General features: G+C 38.5%; 1 protein-coding gene across 2 annotated transcripts in view; it reads left to right on the top strand.

Moving 5' to 3' along the window:
• ARHGAP28 (Rho GTPase activating protein 28) overlaps positions 1-18,242 on the top strand; it is a 52,028-nt gene that overhangs the window by 21,128 nt on the left and 12,658 nt on the right. The window contains exons 1-6 of one of the 2 annotated variants that reach the window (XM_082235326.1): positions 1,253-1,452; positions 10,194-10,396; positions 12,601-12,818; positions 13,701-13,788; positions 15,004-15,161; positions 17,105-17,270. In XM_082235326.1, coding sequence (XP_082091452.1) covers positions 10,228-10,396; positions 12,601-12,818; positions 13,701-13,788; positions 15,004-15,161; positions 17,105-17,270 — 799 coding nt within the window. In that variant the 5' untranslated portion in view covers positions 1,253-1,452; positions 10,194-10,227. Of the gene's footprint in view, positions 1-1,252; positions 1,453-10,193; positions 10,397-12,600; positions 12,819-13,700; positions 13,789-15,003; positions 15,162-17,104; positions 17,271-18,242 lie in introns of those variants that run through there. The other variant, XM_082235325.1, reaches the window with a different exon arrangement.

Raw genomic sequence — 18,242 nt, 5'->3', positions numbered from 1 at the left:
GTTGATATTCCTGATGGTAGAGAGTATAAGTGGTAATCATCATCATCATCATCATCTACACAGTTTCCAAAACTTCAGTGGAGTTCACATCAGAGCACCTGATTTCAACACCATAGAGCATTTCAGTAAGCACCAAATATCTTTGCAGTATCCCTTCTATTACAATAAGATGTGTTGATTGTGTGTAGTTAATTAATTGTAGAAATTATCAAATAGGCCTCAGTTCTGTGACAATTTGCTGGTAGACATCAACAAGATTTGGATATTTGGAGTGTCATGTGCCTTCAGACCATTCTCTTGGCATTATTCTATTTCTCTATGTTCTCTGGATACATAATTCAGTTACATACAATGGTCAACACTAGGGTTGACATTTCAAAAAGTAAATTTCGAAGGAGACCATCGAAATTGTAGGGCTTTTTTTTTTACTTTACAAAATTCCCTTTGAGATGTCTTATTTAGACATTTGTTGTTGTTCATATATCTATGTCATATTTTAGTGTTAAAAATACGGCTAATGTAATGTGATTTCTCAAGATGTGCTGGAGTTACACTACTTGATGATCTTTTCAGAAAGTTCATGCATTTTTTGAGGGTGTTTCCAAAAATCAAAATGCTGGAAGATGCATATAACACATAGAATTCTGTACTCTCCCAAAACCCTGTATTAATTTACACATATTATAACTGCCACTGATGGAATCTGGATCCCTGATCCCTTTAGCTACAGTGGTGTTCTAATGCTCTATGGTTATTGTGTGAAACAAATCTTGTTCCAACTCTTTTGCAAATGTTAAAAGATCCACCTTGTTACACAGGAGACTTTCCCAAACCATAATGGTAAATGTTTGTTTTTCTTAAAAGTTCTTTCTAAATGTTTTGTGCATTTTCATTTATTTATATATTGCATTGTGTACTAGCAGTCTGGACAAGGCAGTGTCAATACAAAGAGCCTTTTTCATTCCTCTCTTCTCTTTTTTCCTTTCCTTTTTTAAGTTAATGGCAAATGACTTATAGCCTTCTAGTGGAAAAGAAACAAATCATTTTTTGTCTCTTAGTTTCACTCTCACAACAGGGGCTCTTATGAATCTCCAGGGCTACTAGCGGCTGATTGAGCTTTCATTTCTTTTCTTGGGAAGTGCATGAAAGGTTTTAAGTCTTGACACAAACAGGAAAACAGAGTCCAAGCATTTGTCCTAAAGGCATGAAACCCTAAATAGTCACTGTGCAGTGATAGTCTATTTCCCTCAAGGACCAGCAATTCTCTGGTTCCTTATTCTTTCAAGACTAGAAGCACAAAGCTTTATTTTATCTCATTTTCAACATGCTTTGAAAACTCAGAATGCAAATGCTTGTTTAAGGATGGCTCTATTGTCACTTGGTTATGGCAAAACTTGTTCTCTCTCACTCCCATCTTTAATATATCATCACTGAAACTTGGATCGGCTAAAGGTAAGATTTGCATATTTGTGAAGAGTCATTATTTTCTTTATGGGTTTTCTTTATGGGTTGAAAATCCTTGTTATATATTGATAAGATATCTGCATGTATGTAATCGTCTTGATGGGCAAAATGGGCAAAAAAATGTTAGTACCACAGTACAATGTATACTGAGACTAAGTTAGTTGCATTTAATTCCCATTGAAATCGAAGGAACTTAAGCTATGGCTAAAATTTCACACTGATTTCAGTGTGACTTAAGTTACAGTGTAATTAGTTTGGATTAAACACACTTGTTATTCAAAACCCCTGACAGAAATTATGGTTAATTCAATAAATTTAATATATATCACAGTTATTCTAATTAAAGAAAGTTTTGAAGCTTAAACCTTAAAGTTATACATGAATGTTCTAAGAAACTAAGAAACCCACCCCAGGATGTAAAATCCAAGAGATTAAAACTGCCTTAACTGTACCTGCTCTTCTTATGTTAGATACAGAACAATATTATGTCAAATATAGTATATTAAAAGCATGCAACACATCATAATATTTTAGCAGATGTAGCCTGTACTTGCACAGGAAGATACTAAAAAATTCTGTTTAAATCTAGACTGAACGGATTGACCATAAATGACAGCCTTGCCTAACATGCATTTCAGTAGGAAGTGGGCTTTAAAAGCTACATTACAGTAAAAGCCAGGATAAACAATTTGGTAGGCTCATGGGAAGATAGCATTACAACCACTTATTGCGCTTATGTTCCTAGAGTGCTTGCAGAGAGAGACAGAGAGAAGCGAGAAAACCTTCGAAATATGGGAAATCATCCATAAAATATTTGCTCATATAAGGGATTTATCAATGCATAAGGGGAAACCTTGCAAAGTTAAAAGGATCCTAATTTTTAACAGCCTTTTTAGAGTAGAGCATCTACATGCAGCTGATCAAATAATGCATCACAGATGCTTGGTGCACCCATACTGTATCGTCCTGAGAGGCAACCACTTCTGAACAGGAGGCATATTTTGAATTGATCAGTGGAGCATCAGCTATGTTGGATTTTCCCTTTGCCACAAACAAAGGGCTCTTGTTAACCCTTTCTTTGCAAGTACAGAGAGCAGCAGAGGTTCTGGAAGAGCTACCCCTTTGGGCAGCCTGGTAGTCCATCCTTGCTTGCTTGCATCTTGGAAACTGAAGTAGCAGCTGAAGTGCACAAGGGCAGAATTCTGAGAGTTGCTGCTTATATGGGAGGAGAAGGCTAAAGAATGCTTACAAACAGGGCTAATGTGGTTAAAGTGAGACTGAAAGTATACAGAACCTATACAAAAAAGGAGTGAGGACTCACTAGTAGAATCTGGTAATTACCAAACGCTTCAAATTCTGATGCTCTTTGTCATCACTTAAACCAGGGGTGAGCTATCTCAGGCCCTGGGAACAATGCAGCTCTCTGAAGCTCAGTGTTGGGGCCTCACAATCAGCCACACAATATCCCCAGGCCACAACCTCTTTCCCCAGGCTATATTCCCTGGAATGTGCCATTGGACTGTGACAACTCCTCTTGCTTGGTGGGTGGAAAGGTTTGTATTGAAACCTTACTTTACATGGCTGGAATGCAGCTTACAGTACAAAGGCAAGAATGTCATTCATTGGCCTGCCTTCCTTTTCCTTTAGTGCCACCCATTTTTGTCTCTGTCTCTACCCCGCTATCCTCCAGTGCGTGTGACATGCACACATCAAAGGATGCCCAGGAGCAACACCTGAACAGATATATATACAGCCAATTAAATGCCACAGAGGGTTGTCATATACATCTATTATTATTATTATTAATGTAACATTTTAAACATACACATTTTAAATCATTTTTAAACAATCCCTTTTAAAGTTTGAATCATCGGTAACCAAGTCTTTCCATAGTAGGCAAGGAGTACACTGACGATTTCTTGTGTATGTTTTTATAAATTCCTTTGGGAAGCACTTTGTTTGCAAAGCAATCTATATGTCTCAAAAATAAATAAAATAAATAAATTGAAGCTCAAGTTGTACTTCTAACAAAAAAACCAGGAAGGTACATAATAACAACCAAATGGTTCTAGCGCTCTCCAGACAATTTTACAAGTTAATATGGCAAGCCAACCAGTGAAGAATAACACTTTACTATGCTGCTTTATAAGCAATGTCTTGTATTTATTGCAGTTAATATCTGGATGCTCAGCGTAAGTAAATGTGAAACTAGCATTCCACTGGGCCTCACATTTGGAATGGTATTTAGGATGTTGTATTGAATCACTTTTATCAGCCATGACTTATTTGACAATGATTTTTCCTGAAAGAATTTGCTCCATGTGCTGCATATTCTGATATACTCCTGATTAGGCCACTGTAACACAATCCATGTGCAAATTAAAAAAAGAAAGAAAGAAAGTTGTTTGGAAGTTGCAACAGGTGCTGGATGTGGTGGCCATGTTAATGTATTGTGGTGTTGGTCACATAGAGCGTAAAACATGGATCCTCTGTGAGCTCCAGTGACTACTAGCTTGCACCAAAGTGCTGGTGCTTCCCTTTATGAACCAGGTCCACTTGAGGGAATGATTTCCTGTAAGTTTTTGACTGGTTGATTTTCTGTCACATTAGTGTGACGAGGGCTTTTTTGTGGGTGTTGAACAAATTATGGAAGCAATTGCACATTGAGTTTTGTCATATTGCTAGGCTTTAGAGACAAGCTTTTCATGGTTGATGTCTAATTGCTCTACTCTATATATTTTCTGATGCTTTTAAGCTTTCTTTTTGTTCTCTGCCTTGAGAACTGTTATACCAAAATGTGGGCTATACATTTTCTAAGTAAATAATTGGATTATGCCTCCCTTGCCTTTAGATCTGAAGGTGGTTACTTATACCCAGTGCTTTTTTTCTAGGGGGAGGGCAGGAGTATGCATACCCCTAAACATTTTGTGAATCTAAGTTTGGCCTCATTGAGGGGCACTATTTCAATATGAGTAGGAAAGTGAGAGTACCCCTAAACATTTTTTAGAAAAAAGGACTGCTTATAACTCTCTGATATGCAAGGTTTGCCAGACACACATTTTGAATAATGCATTGTCAATTGCTCTTACAATGTTGTTTACTCTTTCATGGAACTGAAACAAGGAGAAAAATACCTCGAGTAGCAATAAGGCTTTACTCTACTGCCCATGGTTTCCTAAAACATATTGTCAGCATTAGATTGGAGATAAGCGTGTTTCACTCATGTCTCCTGCACCTGTTCAAGGGATTAATCACAAAGTTAGTACATTGCCTTGTGCAACACAAGAAGCCATGTGACTGTTCAAAACATTTATGTTGTCTTTGATTCAGAAGTAGTCATTTAAGAACAAAGAAGAAATAAACCAGTATAAATGACATCTGGCTTTTTCTTCCCTTCCTTCTTTGCTTGTTGAATTATTTAAGCTTCTCCCAATTTCCAGGTTTCTTAAGTTTGCGGTAGCAACTGTATCTTGTACTTGTTATAAATAATTTGTATAGCAGCATGTGAGTTGCTGGCAAAGCCCTGCTCAAAGCCACCCTGCCGATTCAGCTGCTGTTTTTTTACTCTTGTTTGATTTTAGCGATGCTGCAGGCTGTACAGTGCAGACTGCAGCCTTGGCAAAAATGGGAAATAGTACAAAGTGTTTGCTAGAGATATTAGTACCTCCCTCAGACGCCACTAGAAGTCCTTGAATACAAAGAATTAGATATATCTCCATTTTACGGCAAGTGTGATATGATCCATCTTCTCATGTGGCAACTTCAATGTATGCATCCAAACCCTTATCCTATTCCAGTTCTTAATCACAGAGCTGCATGGTCTAGTTGTATTTCAATACTGTTCAGGGTTTAAGTCCACCAATTTATCCATCTGTAAGCTTTTAGTACTAATTTTAATTTAGTCTTGGTTCAGACAGTAGTGTTTACTATTCTTCCCTGCTCTCTCTTTGGGTATATATTATACACCTGTGTATTTTAGTATACTCTGAGACATAGAATATTCCAGTATATCATAGCTACACAAAGTAATATAAGTACTAGGGGTGCAAGTCGGATTAATTTAAAAGCCTTTAATTGACAGAAAGTTGGTCCCTGATTAATCGGACAGCAGAATTAACTTTTTAAAAAGTTTACATGTATAAGAACTTAAAAAAAAAGATAGCAGCAAACAGCATATTTGAAAAAATATTCCGTCACACATAAGGGAACGACTCTTTTAAGTTGGTGGCTGAAGTATACATGTGCATGATTATCCAAATTATTTTCTTTAACAAAATGCGTATACCATTTGATTGTATTTTAAAAAAAACCTGTAAGCATTCCACAGTTTTTTAAAAATAAAACCATTAAAATTATTAGTTAAAATAGGTATTTATAATATTCAAATGATTATTAAAATCCAGAGTAGCTAAAAAGAAATAAAACACATGTGACTTATGTATGGATAGGCTTGCCTAAACAAAAATGTTTAAAGCAGGCAGCAAAAAGAGTACAGCAAAGTTGTCTGCCTGATGCCAACAATCAGGGAGTTCTATAGTATCAGACTGATTTCTTTCAAGTGGTGGAATTAGTATTATTTGCAACCTGTAACAGTGCCAGTTCTGCAGGTCAAAACAGTCAAATGGGGTTATAAGGAACGTGAGGAATAAGGGGAAGTATGCATCCCTCCCAACAGTTGGCCATATGCAAATTAATGCAGATTTAATTCACCAAGCAATTAAAACACAAACAGTGGGTGACCTATGAGTATCCCTTATCAAACGCCACCAGGTCAGTTGTCTACCTATCACTATGTAGCAATCTGGGGCTGCTGAAAATACAATGAAAAGTGCCAAGAAGGCAGGTGATTATGTACAATATCTGCATTTTCTCCCACACTACTCCCACCTGCTGTAAGGCAAAACTTTCTGTATTAAACAACAACAACAAAAAATATTGGACCACAGAGAAACAGAGCAAGAGAAGCTGAGGCTGCCCTCAGCTTCCCTGCTCCGGGAGACGTGAAATAGATGTTTTGGTTGCTAGTTAGCAACTACCAGTTGCATTCACACACCAAGTTGCCCATTCCTTGGTATGTTTTGGTAGTGCATCATCTGTGACCACTGTGATCACTTAATTGTGGGGTGGTGGTTGTTTCATATTCTATGTCCAAGACTTCTCTGGCTTTCATACAAGAGTGATTAGTGAAACATTAACATGTCAGAAGCAGCAACAGTTTTCAAGCAATGCTGAAGCACAAATGAGATTTTCCACCTGAAACCAGTATAACATCATATTCTAAGTTTCTCAATCTCTTAAAAATGCAACCTGTGAATGATTTCTAAGTCGATGAAAGGAAGAACTGAGGCAGGTGAGCTTTGACGTAGAACAATAGTGGGCTTTTTTTGTTCTACAGTGTTTATCTTCTAATGTAATTGCACTCCTAATTTGCCATTTCCTCATTTTTGTGTACATGAGCACATGTGCACACTGCTCAGGCTTGCATCCCAGAGAGGCAGGGTGAACATAATGGGTGTAAAGCAAGATTCATCACTTGTGGATGAAACGGCGCTCCTCGCTTATCCTGGCTGCTCATCAAGATAGCTTTTCTCAGAGACATTAGGCTTTACTTTCTGCAGCAATAAAGCTGCCAATAAAGCAAAATTAAGGCAACAGCTATGACAAACTCCAAGGAAATTACCAGGTAGCCATACAAATACAGAGTCTTACTAGATGTCCATATTTACTATAATTATTCAGTTTAATTTGTAGAAAGAGCCATAGTTCAGTGATAGAGAACGTGCTCTGCATGTAGAAGGACCCAGATCCACTCCCTGGTGTCTTCAGGATCTTTGGTAGAATTTTCAGCTTGAAATGTGAGTTGTTACAAGCTGGATGATACAGTTCTGGGCATTTATAATGCAGTTGGACTATAACACAATAGTTGTGCATATGCTTTGTATGCAGAAGTACCCCGTTTCAATTCCTGGATTCTCTGGGTAGAAGGTGAGTTAGCAAACGATAGGAGAGGCCTCTGCTAGAGAGTCTCTGTGAATCAGCAGTAGCCAATGCTGGCTTAGATGACATGACTGAGTATGTGGCAGATCTATTGGTTAATATGCTGCCTGAATAGATAATGTAGTAGGGCTTTTGTGAGTCAACTAAGCAGACCTGGTTACAGATTAAAGGCCCTACTTCCTTTATGCTAACTGCTTTGGGGCAAACATTCATGATTACTGGAGCTTCCTATCCATGTAATGATATACGATTGATTCTAAAGTTACAGTAAATGTAAAAAAAAGTATTGCATGTCATCTTTAAATTATGCCTTTTCAGTATTTACCCAGACTAATTATTCTGCTTCATACTCAGTGCCTGCACATAATGATCCACTGCTATCCAAATAAGAACCCTCTCTATAAACGAGGATTAAATATGTCTGTTAACTACAATGTGGTTCTGTTGCTGCTCTTCTGTTCTATGGATTCTTTGCTATGCATCGCTTAATTGAATGGAAAGCACAGTCATTCTGCTATCATTACTCAGCCTCTGATTAGGTGTCACTAAACTAGCTCTTTGTGTAGTATGATTTATTTAGCCTTTGAGTACATGAATGTAACTGCTAATTAGATTGATAAAGCCTGTACAACAATCAATGTGTCTGATCGACTTTTAAATGTTGCACCAGTATTATGCAGAGACATGGTAAAAATCTATGTGTATCAGCAAGGAAAATAACTAATCCCTGTTTTATTCCATTACTAATGGAAACATAATGGTCCATGAAGCTCATGATCTTTCTTTGCCAACAAAATGATTTCCCAGGGAGCTTTTCTTTTGCAATTTTTTTCTGGGATGAAGTTAATCTAAGATCAGGATGCATTGGAACCATTTTCGTACCTTGCATATGCAATAAACACTTGGCAAATGGCAACTGCATGGTGGTGTTTGTTTTACACTGGGGGGAGTTCTCAACCCCACCAATCATCCAACCCAGACAACATCATTCTACAGTATATATTTCCCACATATTTTATTGAATGCATCTGGCTTAAAATTGAACCCCACGAATCTCATGTTGAGCTGTTCAAACTGATTTTGGCTGTGTGATCAACTTCACAGCAGTTGGAAGGTAGGTCAGGTCAATGGAATAAGCCAAACATTTTGAATTAATAGACTAATGATAAATTCCAGGTTAGCTGACTTGCAACAGTTTCACTTTCTTATACAGCAAGCCCAAAACTTATACAGAGGTTATGTTCTGGGGGTGGTGCCTAAAGCCAAAATCGCGTACTGTATGGGGTTCAATGGCTGGTGAGATTGCCAAAGTCATTTTTCTTTTCTGTCCCCTTAAAAAAAAAATCTCTTCCTTGCCTTGCACGTAAAGCTGAATACACACACATTAAATGTGAAGCTCAATGACACAGGTTGCTTACTATCACAGTTCCGTTTATAGTGCTGTCACAATGCTGTCACATGTTAATGTGCTTCACATGTTTAACTTTCTTCATGTAAAAATAAAAATCAGTGTAAAAGTGAAGCTGCCGTAGGCTGTTATCTGGAAAAAATATTAACTAGAAATAATCTTTATTTCAGTCAATAGGACACCTCCTTATAAAATGGTTTTAGAGTCATGCCACTATTAGTAATGAGTATGTGTCTGGCTTTCACCTATTATTTTGAGCAAATTGCAAATACTTCTGCAATTTAGAGATTACTGATGTGTTTTATATTTTAAATTTGTGTTGAGTAGGTGCGATTTTGCCTGTGAGTATGTTACATAGATTTGTTTAATATTGTTGGTTATTTTAGATTTTGCTAGCATTACACAATCTGTTCTGTGTTTGTTATATGGTTGGAAGAACACCCTGTTGCTGGGACTATAAACTCTTTCTGCCTAATATGGGAGTGTGCATCACCAGCTGGGGCTAACTGAAGTGATGAAGGTGTGAGGCATGGGGATGGCAAGGTTCTTGGTCAGTATTCTCCCTCTAGGAGGCTGGAAACATTTTAATTCCTTCACAGTGACTGACAGAAAATGTAATCCAAGTAAGCCATATTATGCTCATAGCTGTCAACTTTTCCCTTTTCTTGCCAGGAATCCTATTCAGAATAAGGGAATTTTCCTTTAAAAAAGGGAAACGACAGCTATGATTATGCTCCTTATTCTCTTTAGCCATCAGCTCAAGTCATGCTGACCACATGACCCAGAAAAACCGTCTGCGGACAAACGTCGGCTCCCTTGGCCAGTAAAGCGAGATGAGCACCACAACCCCAGAGTCATTTGCGACTGGACTTAACTGTCAGGGGTCCTTTACCTTTATCTTTACCTTTTTAAAGGTTGAAAAAAACCTCTTCCAACCTATGAGCGCAATTTAAGCAGATATTGATTTCATGCTATGTGTAGCCAAACAACAAACAAGCAGGAAGATGGCTTTCTGCTTAAGGCTGAAGCTTCCTGGTTGATGGTTTGACAAAGGATAAGTGGCTGTGAGAGGCTTCAGATTCAGCCAGCATAAGCGCTCAGCTGGTTTGAGGAAGTTACATGCTTCCTGCTGAACTGGGGTTGAGAATGTAAGAATGGCATAGCCATGGCTAAACCGGGGGAGCCCCAGATCCACCTACTCCACCCACTCATTCCAGCAGATCTTGGATTTGGATTGTGCTGTTAAGTCTTTGCAAATACACTCAAAACTTGACTAGTAAGATTCTGTGATTTTTTAAATTCTTTAATCTGTGTCTTTCTACAGGAAATCTCTTCCTCGATGCCAAAGAATTAATAGAATGCTGTCCAATGAATCCTTGCGGCCTCCAGTGTACAGCCGCTCCAATTCTCAAGCTTCTGTTGACAGCACTTCCATGGAAGATTTCTGGTGTGAGGTAGAAAATATCAAAGAGAACACAGAAGATAGGCAAGATGAGCAAACCCTATTAGATGTCAAGGCTCCGGACGGTGTGTATAGACACTTCAAATACATCCTTACATGCGCTTGCCTTACATTGTGCTGGCAAAATGGGACTTTGCCCCCTCTCCACCAGCACCCTCCCCAAATCTGCTTCAGAGACACAGGAAAATGCCCAAAAGGGCATGCAGGAGGAGGCGAGGGTTGATGCACAAGAACTGCTTGTGCTGGTGGAATGATGTCCTTAGCACAACATTAAATACAACCCATTACATCTGCTTTAGAATTGCAAATTCTTTGAAAAACTCCTTGTTTTACACAAAGAACTGGGTACAATCTATACAGTAAGTACCAGTAGTAAATTTCACAGCGTTGTGGACTGCATGTTATATGTGTATACAATGTAGGTGTAGTAATTTAAGATAAATGCAGATGTTCAGTGAGTGGCGCATGTATTGGGCACATCCACCTGTGACAGTATGGGCCACAGTCTGTGCCATAAGAGAGGAGGGAGGGAGGCAAACACCAGGTAGCTCAGTCCCATCCTTCACCATTGCAACCACATGGATATACCCCCCCCTCCAAAAAATATTGATCTGCTAAACAGTCCTTTGACATCTGGAACATTTTTAACTACAGTGGTGCCCTGCAAGATGAATGCCTCGCAAGACTGAAAACCCGCTAGACGAAAGGGTTTTCCGTTTTTGAGCTGCTTCGCAAGACGAATTTCCCTATGGGCTTGCTTTGCAAGACGAAAACGTCTTGCGAGTGTTCCGATTTTTTTCCGCTTCCCCCCCTTTTTCTAAGCCGCTAAGCCGCTAATAGCCTTTTAGCCGCTAAGCCTTTAATAGCCGCTAATCCGCTAAACCGCTAATAGCGCTAAGCCGCTAATAGGGTTGCTTCGCAAGACGAAAAAACCGCTAGACGAAGAGACTCGCGGAACAGATTATTTTCGTCTTGCGAGGCACCACTGTAATCTCACATTCTCTCTCTATAGTGGGTAGACTGGTTAGGTAATAAATTAATTAAACGTGGTGTGAATAAGACCTCATACAAACTCAGGTTTTTGTAGGGTAGCGAGTTAACAGTTTTGAAAATATGTTCTTTTTTAAAAAGAAAACTTAAAAGTTTTTAATATCTTCTCTATAGTCATACAAGTTGTGTAATTTTATAAAGTTGCCCTATAATTCATCAAAGGTGTACCTTAATTGGCTCACTCGTGTTTTTAAACAGTAGCATCTTCAAAATCTTGGCAACTGTCCAGCCAGCATTAAGGTCATCTTTTCAGTCCCTCTGATTTCAAGTGGAGTAAATTCCCTGGAGCTAAGGAACTTTTTAACTCTCCCACTGAAATCAGCGAAGCAGGCAGAATGACCCAAAATGTGTTCATTTCTAAGTACTCCCACATAAATCAGTAGGACTTACTTCCTAGCAAGTCTGCTTACCGTTGCAGGTTTTAAAGTGCTTAACGTTGCCTAGATTATGCCCAGGCTCTCTAAATGTATCCCAAACAGAGATCCTTTATATATTGTATTTTTTAAAAAAAAAGTATGTGAAAGTGCCATTGAGGCGACCTGGAGGTTAAATATCAGCTTGGAGACAGGAGAATGAGTTATTAGTCCTGTTTGTGGTCTTCCAAACAGTTTCAGAAGACGCATACAGTTTCATTGGCCTCAGGGGCCGAATCAATGAGTTGGTCATGCTGCTATACTGAGATTGTGTTGATAAAGATTACGAGGAAGCATTCTCTCAGGCTGAGAGAGGGAAAACTTCACTTTCTTGGAGCAGATGGCAATTTAATTTTCTATGTCTGTGTCTGCAAGACTAGTCCCAACATTTTCTGAGAGGCTTAAGAATTGGCTGGGATATGATTTTCTAATTTCCTTTTTTAATGTCTGTCACTTCTTTACTTTCCCCCATAAAACTGTGGGTTCTGCACAGCTAAATCATTGTGTATGTGGAAAGAGTTTCATGTGCACAATGGAATGTCCATCACCCTCTTTCCCCATATATCCTCCACCCCACCCCCCAGTGATCTTAACACTCTCTGCTTACCTACTCTCTCAAGGCTTCCATTGCCCATTGGGGCCCAGCTCCCCATCTGAGGATCAACTGCCTCATGCAGATTTTAGGCCAGATGTTCTGAATAGCAGAACTTATTAAGGAATTTTGTGCTGCTGCTGCTGCTGCTGCTGCTGCTGCTTCCCTTTCCCACTCCTTATTGCCATATTAACACATGCCTACTCTTCCACAGAAGGGGAGCTGGAAGCTGAATGGTTGCAAGATGTCGGTCTGTCTACATTAATATCAGGCTCTGAAGAGGAAGATGGAGAAGCACTGCTGTCCACTCTGACCCGCACTCAAGCAGCAGCAGTGCAAAGGAGATATAACACCTATACTCAAACCATGAGAAAGAAGAATAAACACGCAGTCAGAGATGTGCGTGATATTTTTGGTATTCATGACACTCCTGTAAGTAGTATGTTTATTACTTTGGAAATTGTTGGAACTGTCTTTTATTAAGGATAAGGGTTTGGTTTAAAGGGCCTTTGGGCATACTAGTGGGCACCTAAATGTTGAGGAAATGCACTGAAAACACACCTTGAATTTTCCAACCTGCAAGTTAAGCAAATGCGCATTTTTCCAGGAAAAAGTGCTGCATCAGTTTGCTTAGCTTTGTATAACCTGTCTCTGTTTAAGAGCCCATACATTAGAAGACTATGTAAAGATGGTAATTAGTAGCAGAAACAAAATATTCTTATAATCCTGAATGTGCAACAGAGGCAAACTTCTTTCCACCTGCCCTTGTGATATGGATTCATCTGAGGGACTGATGCATTGCATCTGTAATTCTGCCAATTTCTTCCCTCTTCTTTTTTTATTTGGTGCTTAGTGCACCCCAGACCCCAGACACTCATGGATCTCTCTCACATGCACACCACAGACACCTGTCCCTTTCATAACAGACCACATATACCTCCCTCCCGCCGCCTTCTGTCCCCTCTCTTTCACACTCACACACATATACAACTTCCTTCCTCTGGCCAAGTGCATCTCTGCCTCACCTAGACCACACTTACACACAGACCCTGTTCTCTGTGCCCAAGTGCATTCATCTCAGTCACACACAGAGAGTGTACTTGAGCACTTCCTACACACTTTCATGGGTGAAGGAAGTGCATGTCATAAAAAAATAATAATAATTAGCTGCCACCACCACCCAGGTGCCCATTAGGTCCTGATATCTATAATAACGGATCCCATAAAAAGTAAATCATAGAACAAAAATAAAACTTGACACAAACTTCATATTGCATCTTTGTATTAATAATTCTTATGCTTTCTTGTCCTCAGCCCACATTCGAGGCCATACCAGTGTCACCTGTTGCAACCAATGGCATCCAACTTCCTGCACAGAAACCAGGTTGGGAGAAGGTTAACTGTAAGTACACACTAAACAAACACGGGGATTCTTGGTCCATGGTAGCATTGCCTTATTTTATAGGCTATTATCTATTCATAATTATCTCTGAGCAAGCCCTACCGAACTCACTGGGACTTCTGGTTTGAAACCCACTGTCAGTGTACTAAATGAGCAAAATATTTGTGCTTTTATTAGGTACTGCCATTGGCAAAGTGCTTATGGCCTAATCTCAGTTAATATAGGTTGTGTTTGTAAATGACAAAGGGCACAATCCGGCTAAAATCAAGCACTTTTTAGTTCCATTATTTCAGTGTTGGGGAGAAAAGCACATGCAGCTTTCTGATAACAGCACAGCTTCCATCTTTTCTCCACTCCTTTTCCTCATCTCTTCCTCTCTAGGTCAGGGGTAGCCAGTGTGATGCCCTTCATATATTCTGCCCTATAATGCCCATTGCATATGGCTGTGGCTTGTTGAAATCGTAGTTCAACAACATCTGGAGAAAACTACTTTGGCTACCGCTGCTCTAGCCAAGCCATTTCACGTCCCTGGATAATGCACTGCTAATGCTGTTAACACTAAGCCAAGAAATGGGGTTATCTTGCTCCATTGCTCAGTGGTAGCAATAGCAGGAACAGCATTCTTCTGGGTACTCTTTCGGTAATGCACAAAGAATTATCTAGGTTACACCTAATGGTGCTGGTGTGCAGAATGCTCTAGCCCATGCTTCGCAAGGGGGATGCACAGAATTGCATTTCTTGGAATTACCTTACCCAGGTGTTGCTTTCATCGCTAGTGCCATAGCAATAAGCCATTAAGTGCCTCACCATTTCTTCGCTGTCAGATGCTTTGTCTGCATCAGAAACTTAGTAAAGAACGGAAGGGAGATTTCAGTTACAAATATATGCAAGTCTTTTGTGAATCTGCAAATGGCCTCCATCTATAGTTAGCCTTCACTATAGGCAAACACTGATGGTTTAAAACAAGAGTGAGGAAGCTGTGGCTCTCCCGGATGTTGCTGGACTACAATATCCTCATCTCTAACCAATGGCTATGCTGGCTGGGACTGATGGGAGTTGGAGTCCAGCAACAATGGAGAGCTAACCGTTTCCCACCCCAATTTAAAGGTCTTCTGACTGGAATGATTGCTGCTTTCTCAGTGGCTAGCAGTTTTCTTTCTCTGTTATTCCTCCACAGAGAACACAGTATTCATTAAAAATATCTCTTATTTTTAGCTGGTAGCTGCCTAGAATGTGAATTCGAGAAAGACAGTCAGTTGGTGAAAGAAGAGCTATCTTTTGAGGTCTCCTTCTCCGAATCAATTGTGGTTATTCCAAAGCACAGAGAATGGCACAAAAACCAAAGATTAAGAAAGGATGAATCTTCCTTGCCTGTAAGTTGAAGCTCTTCCTATTTTGACATTATTTAATCCTTCAGTTGGTTTCTGCTTTCTACTACAATGGCTATCTTAAAAAAAGATTACAGTACCTTGTGTGTCTTTTTTGGGGGGTTGTGTGAGGGAGCAGACCTTGTTTTAAATGTTATGGTTGTGACAGTTTTATCTGTGGTATTTATCTTGTTAAGTTGCTTTGAGACTCCTTATTTTGTATAAAGTGACTCACAACTATAAACAACAACAACAATAATGATGATAATAATAATAATAATAATAATAATAATAATAATAATAATAATAACAACAACAACAACAACTGCTGGAATACTGGGGATGGTTACTAGGTGAGTAACAAGTTGCATAGATGAAGCTACCAAAATTGCCCACCCTGGGACTTGCCTTGTTTTGGATGACTCACAATATTTTAATGTTGGAACAAAAGAAGCATTGCCCCTGACAGAAGTATGCCTCAGGAGCAAATTACAAAAGACAAGAGATAATCTGTTCATTTACTTCTTCCTTGAGTCCACTTCATCACCTCCTTTTCTTTTTGTTAAAAAGAAATGCCTAATAAAGTCAAAGCATTGTTCGTGGATCAATTTTAACATCAGTAAAGCTGGATCAAAATCAAAGTATGCCCTGAAGAATGGATGCTGCCTCAAGAATTCATCCATTCATTCCATTCCATTTCTCTACCACTTTATATTGGGGGGGGGGGACTCAATGCGATTTACAACCTACATTAAAACATCAAATAAGACATTACAGAAGAAAATCAGATATTAAAAAAAATGCATTCAAAGCAACATAATTGACAGGAAACTATTATCTTAAAATATTTCAAAATGAGACATTACAAAGGAAGGTCAAGTATATAATACACATTTAATGACAAAATAATAAGTGGCAAAATTGTGAGGGAAATCCCATAATATAAAAAACATGAACAAATAGCTTTTTCCCCCTTACTGTTAAACAAAATTTTAAAAGGATGAATGCCATAATTCATTGCCCTGCCAAGCTGTGTTGCTGGACCACTATAGCTGTCTCCTAATAGTTTCTAAACAGAGTTTCATTTATGTAAATAATGCATGAATTCAGTTCTCAGTGGGTTTCTTTGCCCTTTAACATTAAAGTAATTTATTGTAATTGAATAATGCAGGCAAGATGGCCTGTGTTCAGACATTCTTGTATCTTAGTCCTGTACCAAAGCCATTAGACTTCCACCCCTCAGCTTTCCCTGGGGATGCATAAACTTGTATTTGTATTCATACCAAATTACTTCAGAGGTTCTCATAAGATGGGGAAAGGCAGAAACTGCCCTTCCACACAGGTAGCCTATTACCTGTAGACTTTTGTAACTGGTTGGATGTCCTCTTATCAATCTGTGGAAGTAAAATATCAGATGATTTCTAAAACCACAAACTATGCATATGAATGTAGGGTCCAAAGAAGTATGGAGCTTTCCGTAAGTTCTCTGCTTGAACACTATGCAATACTATGGGATGTGTTTCTGCCCTTGCCTATAAAGTTAATGTCAAATCCATTCTGCCACCCTCTGCCTACCTGGTACCTTCCAGAAGTTTTTTTACTACAGTTCCTGGCAACCCATTTGTGCCAAAACACCTGGAAGCCCCAAGCTGCCAAGCTGCCATGGTAAAACTGTAACAGTATTTTCCCCCAATGCTGTATGTGAATGCATGTTTTCTTTATAAAGTGGGAGATTATTTAGCCCAATATTTGGAAGGAAAACCCACCGTGTTTAATGGGGTCTACACCAAAACATGTTTCATAGGATTATAGCTTTAATGGCACAATTGCATTCTTAAGATTTCAAGTAGCGCAAACATATTTTAAAATGAAATTTTGCTCTCACACACAAAAATTAATATTTTTTTCCAAAACATTTAATTAAAGCAATTCTTTAACATATATTATAGAACTTTACGATTAGGAAAAGCCGTTTTGGACTGACGGAAGTTGGAGATTTGTCTCTTGATGACATGAAGAAAATTCGCTATCTCTCTCTGATTGAGCTAACAGCCTTCTATGATGCTTTAGGAATAGAGCTGAAGAGGAACCGAACAGAAAGAGTCAAAGGACGAGGTAACTGCATGTGTTAACGAAACCGTGGCTAATAGATAAAAAACAAAAACAAAAACTTTTGAGAATTTTATTACTCAGTAAGGCTTTTTTTAAAAAAATGTATTTTTATTTTACATTTTTTATTTTTTATTAAATTACACAATACAAATATGCAGTAAGAAAAATAAAGGGATTGCAAGCTATTATCTCTATATACACTAAAATACAATATCAGAGGCGAGTCTACATTTTTATTGCTTTTTTAAATTGCAAATTCATTAAAGAAAAAGGAAGCAAAACCTGAAAGGAAAAAGGGAAAAAAATAACCATAAGGACACACACATCCCATCTCACATTAACAATGCATTTAAAAACCAATACATCCATCTTAGGTTACACATTTTGATCAATAAATATGTATCCAAGTGAAGTTGGGTTTATAGAAAGTATACTCAGAAGTGTGTTAAGGGCATCAAACCATTGCATAATAGATGGCAAGTATTCTTCCAGGTTTTAAGTACAAGTCTCTTAGCGACCATTAGACCATAGCAGCCATAAGATCTATTCTGGTCCTGTTGTTAATCCCTATACAATAGGAATGTAATTTAAAAGTACGTTACCATCCACAAATTTCAAGGATTTTGCCAATACAAAACTGATAATTAGAGGAAAGATATATCTCATGGATCCATTCTTTTCTTCTTGGTGCCTATATATACATTTATATTTACTATCCCTTGTTTTGGCACTTTTAAGTGTATATTTTTAGGACCTACTTGATTTTAAATATTGTGTTGTACATGTTTTTTTTAACATTGTAACCTGCTCTGGGACCTTAAGGTGAAGGAGGGATAATTAATAGTAGTAGTTGTAGCAACAAGGTATTATAAAAATCTGTTACCTAAATGTTTCTGATGGTTACTAACATTATATGAATGCTAACTGATGTATTTATTGACTCAAGGTTTACAAAACAATAGACCAAACAGGAAA

The sequence above is a fragment of the Podarcis vaucheri genome (assembly GCF_965113315.1).
Source record: "Podarcis vaucheri genome assembly, chromosome: 8".
Lineage (NCBI taxonomy): Eukaryota > Metazoa > Chordata > Lepidosauria > Squamata > Lacertidae > Podarcis > Podarcis vaucheri.
The sequence above is the reverse complement of the archived record's forward strand: the minus strand, read 5'-3'. Positions and strand labels throughout refer to the sequence as shown.